At 34.0% G+C, this 15,593-nt stretch overlaps 1 protein-coding gene across 2 annotated transcripts; it reads right to left on the reverse strand.

Annotated features, from left to right (window-relative positions):
* Window positions 1–1,333: 1,333 nt before the first annotated feature.
* On the reverse strand, window positions 1,334–13,039 carry LOC141637322 (uncharacterized). Of its 2 annotated transcripts, XM_074446879.1 has the most exons (4): window positions 12,150–13,011; window positions 10,942–11,133; window positions 2,376–2,468; window positions 1,334–2,231 (listed from the first exon to the last, which is right to left on the reverse strand). In XM_074446879.1, the coding sequence occupies exons 1-4, from the start codon at window positions 12,774–12,776 to the stop codon at window positions 1,491–1,493; spliced, it is 1,653 nt and encodes a 550-aa protein (XP_074302980.1). In that variant the 5' UTR covers window positions 12,777–13,011; the 3' UTR covers window positions 1,334–1,490. The 2 variants fall into 2 exon arrangements, with proteins under 2 accessions (XP_074302980.1, XP_074302981.1); XM_074446880.1 differs by lacking the exon at window positions 2,376–2,468 and having other exon boundaries at window positions 12,150–13,039.
* Between the last annotated feature and the right edge of the window lie 2,554 nt (window positions 13,040–15,593).

The raw sequence follows: 15,593 nt of genomic DNA on the forward strand, positions 1-15,593 counted from the left end.
CAAAAGTAGTCTAAATTGATTAAGGATACATATGTTTGATATATTTAGGGTTTTTAGTGAGGGAGTACCTAACATTTAAGCTCATTGACATCAAGGTACCTAACTTTTTTTTTTATTTTTTGCTCAAAGGTACCTAAAATTTTATGTTAACTTGTGAGAAGTACCAATTGCTAATTGCCGTTAAAAAAAGTCAGATTTTCGTCAAAACTACCGGAAAACGTAATGAAGACCTTAATTTTTCTCTTTAATCCTTTACCTAAAAATAATTTTTTATTAAATTAACCCTTTCTTCATTTCCTCCAACCTATCCTAATTAACCACCCTCTTCATTTCCCCATCTAATTCAATTTTCCTCCACCATAGAATAATTCAACAAGAAAATTAAAAAAATACCTTGTAACTAACAAGTACAATACCCATAATATCTAGGGGTTTAAGAAGAGAGAAGTAAGGGAGTGTCAAAAGGATGCAAGATAAAGATAAATGATATAGAGAAGATGATTAGAGTTGAAAGTAGAAAGGTGAAGATGAGTAACAAAGAAGATGATGAAGAACAACAATGGAGATTGATAATAGTTATATGTATGAGTTGCAAATCGTGCTATAGTTCTTGAAGAGGAAGAAGTAGATTAGGATTACGAGTTTTGTGGTGATAATTGAGAGATAGATGGTGTTGGGGAAAAATAGGTGAGTAAGGAGGGTGGTTATGGGGTTGGGTAATGGGAGGGAGATTTGAAGGAGGAAGAAAGGTTGAGGAGTGAGTTAGTGAATTAACAATGGTATTTATAAGTTTTAAACAATTTTTATTTATGTTTTTAATTTTAGCGGAATCTTGACTATATTTAACAGAATTCTTCAATTAGTACTCCCTCCAATTTTCTATTATCTTCCCTCTTTCCTTTTTCACACAAGTTTGATTATCTTCCCTCTTTCCTTTTTTGGTATGTTTTATTCATTTTTTATTAATTTCTCTCTCCTAAAAAATCAACAACTCTCATTACTTTATCTATTCTTTATTCATTATTCATTATTTATTATTTTCTCTCACCTATAAATTTCACAACTTACAATACTTTATTCCTTCTTTCTTCCCCTTTCTTAATTTTTGTGTCCAAAAGAAAGGGGAAGATAAAAGGAAATTGGAAGAAGTATTTGTTAACAAACAAAATATAAATTTTAGGTACATTTGGGAAAAAAAAAAAAAAGTTAGATACCCTTGGTGCTAATGAGGCTAAATGTTAAGTACTCCCTGACAAAAAAACCCTTATATTTAATTTAAACTCAGCCTGATAAATCTTTATTCGGAAATAATAAGATACGGAATATTATAGTCATATAAAGTACATAATAAATATAATCTCACATCGGTAAGGTGATTGATTTTAGTAATCAGCAAAAATACAAACTGAGGTTATACAAAATTTAATCTCTCACATTGCACAAAGTCTATACCGTACCACTCGTATTTAGTTTACAAACAGAGGCCTCAATCAAACATCTTCAAACAAACCTTTCATATTGACCCAATCGTCCTCCACCTTTTCCAATGTATTCTCAGCATCAACCTTCCTTGCTTGCCACGACTTGTCATTCCTCTCCATCTCCCTAAGACTCTCACTCTTCTCTCCGATTCTCAGCACAAGCTCGTCAATCTCCAAACCATTATCCGACAGGGCCTTCTCTGTGACCTTGATACTATTCTCCACTTCCTCGAGTTGTTTTAACAACTCCTCCCTCTTTGCTCTTGAACTCGTTAGCATGTTGCTCAATTCTTCTTCCAAGGTCTCCAATTCATGAGCCTTTGAAGCGTCTTTCTTTAGCTCTCCCTTCACCTCTAATCTCCTTATTGAAAATGTTGTGTACTCCTCCATATCTCGAGAAGCCGAGTCATGGTCCTGTCTCATCGTCTTGAGTTGACCAAGTAAACTTTGTAGCTCCTCGGGCACTTGGCCCCGGCCTGACATTTTGAAATCGGCAATGAGAATCTTTAAAGCCTCCTCTAACTTCTTTTCTTTGCCGGAAGATAAGAAGGTCTCATAGTCGAAGCTGTTTAGTTCTTTAAGGGTGTGCTTTGCCATCTTGACTTCTAGTAAATGAGGTTTATGTAATGGTGATTCTACTATAGGCTCAGACTCTGCCTCGGATTGTGCTTCATGGCCGTCATTATCATCGTCAAGTAGGTCATCTAGGCCATTTAACACTGATCTGAGCTTATTGAAAGAATCAGAATGCTGTATCCAACACAAAAACACAGAGAGCATATCAAAATTTGTACAAGTATCTTGGACTAATTTTTGATGGTTGAATGCAAAGCGAACGCATAAACAAACGGGTCAGATATGAAATGTACAAATTTTTACATAATAAACGAGTACCCTGGATTTGTCTCGAACATGGTTGGCAAAAGCCGAGACTCGCGTTTGTTTTTCAGACACTTGTTGGATTTCCTTTGGACATTGAGTCCGACGCTGTTATCATATGTTGACAAATGACAATAAACCAATTTAAATCAAATTTACTTATACATTGAAAAAAATACAAGGTATGGGAATATAACAATAAAATAAAGAAGCTATATATGTTCACTTACACATTTGTCCAATACTTGACCAAAATTGAAATATATTAACAGATGAATGATTTAATGATACACTTCAAAATTGAAATAAAGAACAACTCATTGAGATAATGAGAGTAAAAGAGATGGATATAGGTTGGCATAGTGATGTTTATTGAATCACATACATGAGGCTCTACTCTATTTATAGCAGTTAAAAAAAACGTAAAAGAATGTTCATAAACTTATGCAGTGGAAATGTAAAAGGGACGTTCATTCAGCTTATGTTCATTATTTGAAACTATGTACTCCTTCCTAGTTGTTTATTTCTTCCCTTTTTCAATTTGCACAAGAAATAAGGAATTAATTTCGGACCACACAAACACTCTACCCCACATACAATTAAATTTTATAGGACATAAAACATTCCAAAAAATGAAAGAGAGAAGAAAATCCGACTAACATAAATAAGGAAAGATGTAACAAATGAGCTATATCATACGTTTGCATGTGTGGATACAATGTTAAAAAGTTTACTGTGAACGCAATAGGAAAATCATGGTTAAAGAAAATATATTTTGGGTAGATAGTTTCACCGATTTGTCCTTTTTGTTAATAATTTTCGTTTAGTCTTAAAAATGTGAAACTGTTTTATACTCCCTAACTTCTTTACATACATATCTTTATTTTTCATTTACAAACAAGCCATAACAGTATTACATTATTATATGGGGAGACAATTTAATATACAGTATACGGAGTATTAATTACTTAGGTTCGGTAAGGTATTTTAGGTACCCGATCCGGTCAAAGTAGCTTATTTGACTAAAATTTCAGGTACCTTATTTTTTTGTAAGCGTTTGACAAGTAGCTTATTTAACTAATTAAGTTACCTAAAATGAAATACTATCTAGAGTAGCATTTGAGATTTCAGGTACCTGATTCGGTTTGATTTTCCGTTTTTACCCTTTAAATCTATATTATTAAATAATTCAATTGGTCTCCCTTGTGACGGGTTACCATTTGTGGTGGATATTTTGTGAGTTAAAATGGTAACAAAATGGGTTAGTGGAGAAAGCGGACCACATAAATAGTGTTGCAGAGAGAGAAAAAGTGGGTACTTTGTGAGGTAAAATGGTATCCGTCACTCAAGAGTGACGGATATGTGCCGTCACAAACAAGAATTTGTGTAAATAATTATCATATCCTTTTACGTCATTTCATTAAAACCACTTACCTTTTCAGTTAGTTTGTCAAACATTTTTTTTTTATATAATCAGCTACCTTATCAGTTCCTAATTTTCAGCTACCTTATCAGTTATTTTTTCAAGTTTCAGTTAGCTTTTCAGTTTTTAGCTACCTTTTCAGATTTCAGCTACTTTTTCAGTTAGTTTACCAAACAGAGCCTTCAGTAAGATATTTAAAATAGAAACATCTGAAATACTAATACCATTATACCAATACTTTAAGAAATACTTCCTCCATTCCATTGAATTGTTTACGTTTGCTTTTTGGGCATTAAAATAAGTGAGAAGAATCTCAATACAACTTCGAATGTATAACATAAAAGATAGTCATATGAGATATTGTTTAAATCGTCTTACCGAGTGTATTATGAATATCAAATTTTTATAATTTTTAATAATATGTAAATAAAAATATGAACAAAATAAAACAAGCATTGACATACATATATAAAGCAAACGTAAATAATCATATGGAACAAAGGAAGTACTTCATAGCATATACTCCATACTTGTCTTATATAAAGAATAGTGTTGGAGAAATTTCAGTACACCAATTATGTGTTTATTTTTTATTACTCGTAATTACGACTCTCTCCGTCTCAGACTCTCAGTTGATCATTGTCTTTTGGTTTTGACACAAAGATTAAATGGTCAATTACTAAATAATATGTGGAACAAATTGAGTGTGAATGATCAAATTGTTCATGAAGTTCATTCTTGAAATAGAAAGGACAACAACTCACTGAGACACCCTAATATAAAAAGGACAACAAATAACTGGGACTTGGGAGTATTTAGTACTACCTCTTATTCTCTAATATCTTCCACATTTCTTAAAATGACAAATTCACTACTTTTCTTATTAGTTTATAATTTGTGGTTCTTAGAATTTGTGACCCCACATTTTCCTTCTTACTTTCCAATTCCTCCATTTTTCACCACAAATTTCATTTTTTTTAAAACTAGCCAAAAATAATGTGGAATATCATAGTGAATAGGAGGGAGTATTTACTAACGACTCGATCACCCAATATAATACTCCCTCCATTCAACTCCACGCTACCACTTTCTTTTTTCACGCTTGGCAACGCGTCTTTTACGCGCTAAATATCATTAGCTACGTATTTGCAAAAAATATAAAAGTTAGATATTTTTAATATACTCGTAAGTCATAACGACGAATAAAATAAGATCACACATGAATATATTTTCACTTATGTATTGAGAGAAAATTGAAATTGAATACTTAACTATGAATAGTGTACAAAATAGATAATGGTAGTGTTGAGTTGAATGGACGGAGTAGTTGTTTGGAGAAAAAGGATTACGCATCTGAGGTAGTACCTCAAACCTTGTAGTTTTTGAGCATATACACATTTTTTCTGAGCATATTACCATTTATAAATATAGTTTTTGAGCAATATTATATTTTTTTAGTATAATGTTTTAGTAAATGTGCTCAAAAACTTTATACTAAAGTAGAACTCAAAAACTTTACAATAAAACTTAGAAAATAAACAATAAGAGGTACTACCTCAGATGTATAAACGGTAGTTGTTTGTGGAAGGTCATATCTGATTTGTTTGACCAATTCATGGCCTGGCAAGTTGCAAGCATCACCCATCAAAAGTCGTCAATTGACATTAACCAATTGGAGGTACTTGAATCAGACATAATTATTGAGTGGCAACTCACTGAAACAGCCAAGTACCTTATTATCATAATAGCCTATTCACTATTTTCTTCTCCTTTTCTTTGTGCACAAGAAATAAGAATTGAATTTGGACCACATAAAATACACTACCCCATATGCTATTGAATTTGGACCACACAATTCAACCCAAAAAAGGAAATAGGGAAGAAAACGTGAATAATCCGTAAAAGGAAATAGGGAAGAAAATGGTGAATAAGAGGGAGTATCATTTTATATAGTGAATTTTGTATATAACCTCCTTTTATGTACCTTTTTTTTACAAATAGCCCCCTTTTAAGTCTATTTTTACAAATAACCTCCTTAAATATCACTTAATCCTAAAAATTACCCCCTAATATTGATTACGCTAACGATTTTTATAAAACCCGATCTATATACGATATTAAGGCTCTGTTTGGCAAAACTACCTGAAAAGGTAGATGAAACCTGAAAAGGTAGCTGAAAACTGAAAAACTAATTGAAACCTGAAAAGGTAACTGATAAGGTAGCTGAAAATTAGGAGCTGATAAGGTAACTGATTATATAAAAATGTGTTTGGCAAACTAGCTGAAAAGGTAGCTGGTTTTGATAAAATGACGTAAAAGGATATGAAAATTATTTAATATTATAGAACAAAGGGGTACAAAATGGAAAATAAGTCATTTCAGGTACCTGATGTAGCATTTCATTTCAGATACCTTATTTGCCCAAATAAGCTACTTGCCAAACACTTGCAAACAAATCAGGTAGCTGAAATTTTGGTCAAATAAGCTACTTTGATCAAATAAGTTGTCTGAAGTGTCGTGCCAAACAGAGCCTAAGACTAAAACTTATGTAATATACCTAAACTACCTTCATCTTACTCATAAGTCATACTCCCTCCATTCAACTTCACACTACCATTATCCTTTATGCACAAGTTTTAAGAAGAAATTAAAATAGTATTAAAAGGACAAATGTTTTATACAAAAAGTTCTTTATTAATGGTGAATATGAGTCTTGATGGGAATTATTGTGGGTCATGAGTGGCATTTAGTTTAAATATGGTGTTTTAATTAGGACAAAATAGGGTATTATTTTGCCAATTATAGAAAGTGGTAGTGTGGAATTGAATGGACCAAAATAGAATAGTGGTAGTGTGGAGTTGAATGGAGGGAGTAAGTCATAACACTACCCACCCAACAACCACACTCATTCATTCACTTATCACTTAATTGACAAATCCCAAATCAAAACATAAACCCCGAAATCAATTCCCAAATCAATCAATTAAACCCAAATTCCGCCACTCCTTTCCCACTGCGAATTGTTGCCGCTTCTTGGTGTGGGAAGTACAACAACTACCAGTTAAGGGTTCTCGGGGCTGTTATAGCAAGGATCAAGGGATGCGAAAGGCGGACTTTGATCTCTCGGATTTGGGATTGAAAAAAAGACCTAAGTTTCCATCATCAACACCCGCTTCATCTGAATTTGGTACTGCCTCCACACGATCATCATCGAGCTCTAAATGCCAATCCAATAAGGCGTATGAGTTATGACTGACCCTTTAAACTTCCGAGCCTGATGATGCTGAATTGAGGTCAAAGATTTTGGGCTTTGGAAGAATCTCTTTGGTATTGAGTGGTGAAATTTGGGTTTAATTGATTGATTTGAGAATTAACATGAAAATCCTCAAATTCATTCAAGTGATCCATGGAAAAGCGACAGAGGAACGGTGCATCATTGAGCAACAATATACACAAATGCTTTGAAAGCGGGTAGTAATGAATGTGAAACATTAAAGCCTGATAAATCAAGTATGGGGAGTTTAGTCCAAATATATTTTCATCTCCTACACAATATGCATGTTTTCATCAATCTTTCATTTGCTGGAAAGACAGAATGAGTGCTACAAGTTTATTTGAGAGTACACTTATCCTATCCACTTCGAATTCTTTTGACTTTACCATTGCAATGTTTGGAGCACCTGACACATCAGATGAGTGAATGAATGGGGGAGACTGGGTATAGTTATGAGTAAGGCAAGGGTAGTTTAGGTATATTATACTCCCTCTTATTCCAGATAATCGTCCCATTGTCCATTTCCGTTTAGTCGGATAAATGTCCTATTGTCTATTTTTGGTAAGTGTTGTGTGGTCCAAATTCAATTCCATTTCCGTCTATTCACATAACTGTCTCATTGTCCGTTTTGTGTGGTCTAAACTCACTTTCTTAATTTTTGTGCCATTTTCACAATGGGACGGTTATGTAGAATATGAGGGAGTATAAGTTTAAGTCGTAATATCATATATAGATCGGGTTTTATAAAAATCATTAGAGTAATCAACATTAAGGGGTAATTTTTAGGATTAAATGATTTTTAAGGGGGTTATTTGTAAAAATGGACTTAAAAGGGGGTTATTTGTAAAAGATGGTACATAAAAGGGGGTTATATAAAAAATTCACTTTTATATAAGAAAATTTTCAGTATAGATGTCTACATACTGTAGTAGCGAATCTTGAGTAAAATGTCTAACGGGGTTGAGAATCGAAATTAAAACCTTCTATATAGAAATTGTAATACTAAAATAAAAATCAATGAGGATCCTCTGTCCCATCTTTTTGTTCCATTATGTGGCACACCACTTACATGTCGACACATCACTTGTGCCAAAATAAAATATTGTAATAAATATATTAATTTGTTGATGTGTTAGAAGCTAAGTGGTGTGGCACACAAAATGGGACACCAAATAGAATAGAGGATCCTCACTGAATAAAAATAGGGTAGATGGTAGTAGTGGGATCGAATTATGGTTTCTTCTTCGATTAGGAGCCTAGCAATCATGCATATGAGAGTCGCTGAATTATACTCCCTCCTATTTACAATAAACCTCCCATTTAATTTTGGCACAAATATTAAGGAACACACTATCCCACCATATAATTAAATTTGGACCACACAAATACACTACCCCACCATACAATTAAATTTGGACCACACAAATACTTACCAAAAAAGGAAATAAGGAAGTTATTGTGAATAGACGAAAAAGGAAATAGAGAAGTTTATTGTGAATAGGAGGGAGTACATATTATAGATTCTGGGTGGGCCAGACCTAGATGCACGTACACTAAGATCCGCCACTGAGTGTCTGACATTTGGGTTAATTTCAATATGAGTAAGTGAGAGTTGTCTTATTCCGGTTTGGGTATTTGAGAAGGTTTGATTATAGTTTCACTTTGGTCTTTGGGTACTAAGATTTGATTAGTTTTACTTTAGCTATCTAAGGTTTAATCTGATTCCAATTTAATTACCTAAAGGTTGAACTAATTTTAGTTTAAATATTTCTACTTTTCTAGTTAGATTACCAATTTTTAATGATTTAATTAGTACGTAATGTATAATATTTAAATTACTTTAAAACATCTATGGTTTCTTTTGTTACTAATACTAGTATTGGTGCCCGGCTTCTCCCGAGCTACCTCTACTTATCATTATTTTTTTTTTCATTAAATAAAATTACTTAAAGTTGCATAACCCATAAATTTATCATTAATATATTTTTCTATGACCCATCCTAAAATTACGATGAAATAAATTTTGAGACAAATTCACTACTCCCGCTATTAATATTTTACTCTTATTAATGAAACAATAGTAATAACATTTCATTACTTGCCTGTAGTCATTGTTACTCTCACTACTCCCGCCGTAATTAATGTTACTGTCACTACTGCCGCATTAATATTGATAATTTCACTACTCCCGCCGTAATTATTGTTACTTTCACTATTGCCGCATTAATATTGATTATTTCACTACTCCCGATGTTGTTTCTACCACTTTCACTAATATCGCTGATAATATTGTTACTTTTACTATTCAAATGAGTGATTACTATCATATAACTATATCCAAAGTTACTACAATTCTTTTCTTTACTGACGAAATTACTTTTACTATTTAGACATGCAATTAAATCAAATTTTTAATGATTTAATTAGTACGTAATGAGTATTATATATTTATATAAATATATTACATATATGCATTAAATCAAATCGAAAGAATTATGCAATATTATATATTATGGAATCTAACTTGAATTATTTATAACATACTTATTTTATTTTTGTATGTTAAATAAATAACATCTCTATACATCTAATAAACTATAAAGTTTAATAAAATTGCATAGATTTTAAATTTAATATATAATTTTATGATGATAATAATTAATACCATAAGTGTGCATGTTTATACTAATTAATAATTTTATTTTAAGGAAATTGACCATCTCCTAGTCTTCTATAAATATTTAGGAAAATTACGAAGATCTTCTTTCTTTTAGTCTCCTTGAAATTGACCATCTTAATTAATTATTTTATTTTAAGGAAATTGACCATGTTTTAGTCTCTTACAAATTTTTAGGAAATTACCAAACTTCTATATAATTTAATTTTAACCCAAACTATATAATATTTGCATAGAGATCCCTTAATCGGGTCCATCACACGGTGCTAGTGATTTTTATAGTATAATTAATTTGTACTTTTTTTAATTACATTTAATTACCTTGGTTTATGGATTTAATATATAGTATTGATTAATTAATTTGAGTTGGAATTTTAGCCAATGATATTTATTTACTTAATTATATATTAATACTCTTAATGTTACTCTCATTAGCTAAACTTTAAGTTTATTATGTGGTGTGGGTTGTGGCTTGTGGCTTGTGGCTTGTGTGTAGTAAAACACAATAAAGTTAAACGTATGCAAACTTATTACTTCCTCCGGAAATAGATTTTCCTTTCATGTATCTAATATATGTGAGTAGTGTTTTATTGAAATGGGAAGAAACAAAGAGCTAGAGAAAGTACATATTTAAACTCTTAGGAGTCGTTTGGTTCAACAAGTCGGAATGGAATGGAATGGAGTTTGATAGTAGGGTGGTATGAGGTTCTAAATCCATACTTGTCTAATGTTGTTTGGTTCACCACAAATTATAAAGAGGAGGAATGAAGTTTGAATCCAAGGGGGAAGGGTGAGTATGGGATTCCAAGGGGTTGTGGTGGAGTTAGAATCCATTGGGTATCTAACTCCATTCCAAATCACCCCAACCAAACAATGGAATGGATCTAATCCATTCCATTCCATTCCAATATACCCAACCAAACACCCCCTTAATGTTTTATTGAAATGGGAAGAAACAAAGAGCTAGAGAAACTACCCAAACCTTGGTACCCAAAAATGAGATTATGGTAAAACCCGAGTCCTGAGGTAGCTAGATTGAAATTATGCAAACTTTGGGCGCCCATAATAGAATTAGATGAAACCTTGGGTGTCTATATTGGAGATTTTCCTTTTATATACTTTGACAAATGCTATATTAAGCTAACAATAATAATACAAATAACATTACTGATATATATAGTCACAATGCGCATGAAAATGAACACACCTGAGCAGTGGAGGAATGCCTTACGGATCGAACAGACTTAGGAGCAACCGCGGGTGAGGGTGACACGGTCTCTTTCTCACTACATTCCTTGTAATCATCAGGTTTTGAAACCGTGGAGCCAGAAGATGAATTCCTAGACAACGAAGACCTTGAAAACTCATCCCCTGAATAACTTTGATTACTCTCCTTACCCTGAGATTACTCATACTTCAGTAATACTTACTTCAATTAAACCGTTAAAAATATTTCAACCAAAATATGGTTTGACAAATTGTAATAGATCACGTTGCAACTTGCAAGAGAAGATGTAAATATAGTTGATTCAGTTGATCATGTTTCAGATAAGCTATTTTGGTCTGCAATAATAAGACAATAATAAAACGGGATTTTATAGTCATTTTATAGTCAAAGATAACATCATGGAAAACAAGTTATTATAAATGGTAACACTACCTATACCATTGTAATTATATTTAACAATAAAATTAACACATATGCCCGTCTAAAAATTTAAACGAAAATTGACGGTCTAAATAGTAACACTAACTATACTAATTATATTTAACCATAAAATTAACACATATGTCCGTCTAAAACTTTAAAACGAAAATTGATAGTCTGAAACAAGAATTTTGTCATTATCGTTACTAGAGGTAGTCAAGTGAACAATACGTGTCCAATTTCAACATCATGGACCACCATGATTTATCATTAATTAAGGGTGATATGGTGCGTATAAACTTCAAAAGCATAATAATAATAATACAAGCAAAAGGAAAGTCTTTCTTATTCATAAGACCGCAATCCTAAAACGGATCTATATACCAACACTTGATGAAATTAGACAAGATGAAATTAGCTATTATCTAGACAGTAATTTTTTTCATACGATACTTACTTTATCAATTTTACCAATAAAAGAGATATTATTGTATTATACAATGGGAAGGATTATAATAATGCCAAAAACGTGCCAGTTAAGGATAGAGTCTAGTGATTAAAACATGAGTGAAACTCTCAATCGTGTGGGGTAAAATGGCCTGATGCCATACCTTCTAGACTTCGAACTAATCACCCTCTTGGGTGGTTAACCTAGTATAGATAATTTGTAGGCGAGCATATGTATGCTCGAGTTTACCCAGTACGTATCAAAGGTAACGCCTTGAAAAAAGTATAATGAAATAAAAAAGAAGAAAAGAGAAACAGACCTGATGAGGAGATGAATGTCTGTGAGATGCAGTAGCAGTAGGAGATCCAACCTCATAACAATCTTTAAAGTAGTCGGCTTTAGAAATGGTGGACCCACTTGAAGAGTTCCTCGACAAACTACCCAGATCATCAACAACATTACTCTCCTTCATCTCCACCGTTGATTCGTAATCCACCTCAAGCACATCAACATCCCATAATATCCAATCTTGTGTTGAAGTCCTAGACGGCACGTCATGTGTAACCGAGTTATTCCAAGGTGGAATACCACCGTTTGCTCTTAAAAAATTACCCTTACGTGTCCTTAATTTTACTTGCGATCCTTCCCTGATAGGCTCCCACTCGACCGTTGGGTCGTTTTGGAGCCTAGGAGAAGACTGGCCGACCCGTCTCCCAGTCATCCCTAGGAGGAACGGGTCGTCTGTTGCACTTAGGTATTTCCAGCTTTGACAATTCTTTAAACGTATCACATTTGGTTTGTTGTCTACTTGTTCCACAGACCAACGTGCGGTTTTTGAGGAACCGCTGCGACTTTGCTTGACAGATTCTTCATCTTCCGCTGCCACCAAATACTTGTTGTGTTGGCTCCTTAGACGGACTGCCTTTGCTTTCGCGAAGAACTCCATTTTCTTTGTGATTAATTTGGCCACTCGTAAATGGTAGAGTAATCAGAGAAGACAATTTAGCGAGTTTAATTTTAAAGAAATAGTAGTAGTTTACAAGTCCGGATGATTATTTTATTTGGAAACGAGGGGACAATTTATATGGGTATGTAGGAGGGTGTTGAAATTGGTAGGGGAAAAGTCGAGGAAACGAGTAGGGTAGGAAGGAAAGCTGTGTATCTGATGAGATTCAACTTTCAAGCGTTAAATGATAGGTTACTCGCTTTGTATTTACTTGTTCATTAAGATCTTTGATTTAGTCGGTATGAGGAGCTGTATGGATGGTTGACTTGTGTAATCAGGCTTTGCCTTGGGCTTATAATTGAAGAAAAACTATGGTTGTAATGTTAAATACCAAAACACCACTCCAAATGGCTCGATCCGTGGATTTCAGTTACGAATTCAAGGTGTGTTTTGTCTCCGAGAGGGGACGTGGAGCGTGATCCACGGGTTGCTGATTTAATGATGCCGGGTAGCGTAAGATGGAACCGTGAGGACATAAGCAAGCTATTTCTATCCTTTAAGGTCGATCGAGTTATGAGTATTAGACTTGTAACAACAATCCTACGGATTACTGGTGCTCGGATTTGACGAAGGATGGTAGTTACTCGGTCAAGACAGCTTATTAAGCACTTGTTAGGGATGGAGATGAACTGCCTGCCCACGAGAGGTAGCTTTGTAATACTCGTGAGTTGAATAGAGTATACGCAGTTGAATAATCTAACAATTAAGAATAAATATCCTTTACCCCGCATTGATGATTTGTTTGACCAACTAAGTAGAGTGGGTGTTTTTTTAAATAATCTACCTTAGGCTGGGTATCACCAATTGAGGATTAAAAATGAAGACATACCCAAGACGGCGATTAGGATGAGATATGGTCATTATGAGTTTGTAGTTATGCCTTTTGGGTTGATTAATGCCCCGACGGTTTCCATGGATCTTATGAACCGAGTGTTTAGCACTTACTTGGATAAATTTATGTTTGCTTTCGTTGATTGCATTTTGGTATATTTTGAGACAAAGGAGGCTCATGAGAGGCATCTAAGGATCGTGTTGCAAACTTTGAGAGAAAACAATTTGTATGCTAAATTGAGTAAATGTGAGTTTTGGTTGGACAAGGTTGCATTCTTGGGTCATGTGATATCTAAAGAGGGTGTGTCAGTTGACCATAACAAAATTAAGGCCGTGTCAAAGTGGGAATCACCAACGAATGTTGCGGAGATAAGAAGTTTCCTTGGGTTGGCCGGTTATTACCAGAGGTTCGTAAAAGACTTTTCCAAAATAGCTCAGCCTATGACCGCATTGATGAGAATGGAGAATAGATTTAGATGGGACGAGAGTTGTGAGAAGGCATTCCTAACATGAATGAGCGTTTGACCACGGCTCCCGTACTTGCTTTACAGGAAGGGAATGATAATTTTGAGTTTATACCGATGCATCAAAGAGTGGGCTTGGATGTGTATTGATGCAAAGAGGAAGAGTAATTGCTTATGCTGCGTGACTATTGAAGACATATGAGGTGAACGGCCCTACACAGGATTTGGAGTTAGGTGCAGTGGTGTTTCCTTTGAAACTATGTAGACATTATCTTTATGGAGAAACTTTCAAAGTCTTTTCCGACCAAAAATTTTGAATTACATTAAACACCACAAGAGTTGAACATGAGACAAAGAAAATGGATTGAGTTGATTGGAGATTATGACATGGAAATAGTGTATCATGACGGCAAAGCCAATGTGGTGGCGGATGCTTTGAGTACGAAGTCAGTGCACTCTTTATGTATGGCATTGTCTATGATGAGGTTGAGGAAGGAAATAAACAAGATGAGAGTCCACGTGATTAGGAAAGGTGATGTCATTGGAGACTTGACTTTGAAACCTGATTTGTATAATGAAATAAAGGAGAAGTGATCAGAGCGAGTCGTTGTTCACTCCATCAAACACATTTATAATCTCAACAAACAACTACCAAGTGGTTAAGTCGAGGTCGATCCACGGGACGGCGTGCTTTGGGTTCTAAGTCTATCTATTTCAATTTATGCAAGTTTCACGATTAATAGATTGTGTTTTTAACTAACTAATGAATTTAAACAATAATAACAAGGTGTATACAATTAAATGAAAGCACTAGGGTGTCATTGGTTCATAGGAGGAATCAAAGATCTCTACATATGTGAATCTAAATTGGGTCAATGTTATGGTCGGACTATGGACCGAGGCTTTCGATCTTACTTTCCTACCAAGTCGAGTCGGTTTAGCTCTCGCGTACACCCGTTCCACCCACCACCATAGTGCATTGTCTAACAGCTCCTAAGGCTCTCGATCTTATAGGAGTGTAGAATAGATGGAGATTCATACAAGTTTGTCAAACAAGCATTTCGTCAAAGACTTAATATGCATTAGTTGAAACCAGAACAATTATCCATTTTAAAAGACTTAACCAGAATAAATTCTACCCTTTAATCATCCCCCCCCCCTCTCCCCCCCACCCCACACACACACACACACACACAAAAGGTTACTACTCACAAATTATCACGAGAACTATACTAATAGCAACAACAAACAAAGACACTAAATTAAGCATGATGATATAGAGTAAGTAAGAACAAAGGATTAAGGAGAGATAAGAAATGTACCAACTTGGAAAGTAAAGATGAAAATAAATTAAGGAGGATCCTTGCATAAAAATGAAAACTTGTCACTTAGTCTTCAAATACAACCCAAGAGATCCAAGGATATAAACTGTTGAAGATGTAAATGAAAGGAAAATTATTGA

Source organism: Silene latifolia, unplaced genomic scaffold (assembly GCF_048544455.1).
Source record: "Silene latifolia isolate original U9 population unplaced genomic scaffold, ASM4854445v1 chrun_scaffold_16, whole genome shotgun sequence".
In the NCBI taxonomy this organism is placed as follows: domain Eukaryota; kingdom Viridiplantae; phylum Streptophyta; class Magnoliopsida; order Caryophyllales; family Caryophyllaceae; genus Silene; species Silene latifolia.

Bases quoted from the DNA above. Each gene is read 5' to 3' on its own strand.
- LOC141637322 (XM_074446879.1), bottom strand. From the start codon at position 12,776: ATGGAGTTCTTCGCGAAAGCAAAGGCAGTCCGTCTAAGGAGCCAACAC. The intron at 11,134-12,149 runs GTCTGTTTCTCT...GAGTAATCTCAG, and splicing joins GACATTCATCTCCTCATCAG to GGTAAGGAGAGTAATCAAAG. The intron at 2,469-10,941 runs GTGTGTTCATTT...ATATGATAACAG, and splicing joins GGCATTCCTCCACTGCTCAG to CGTCGGACTCAATGTCCAAA.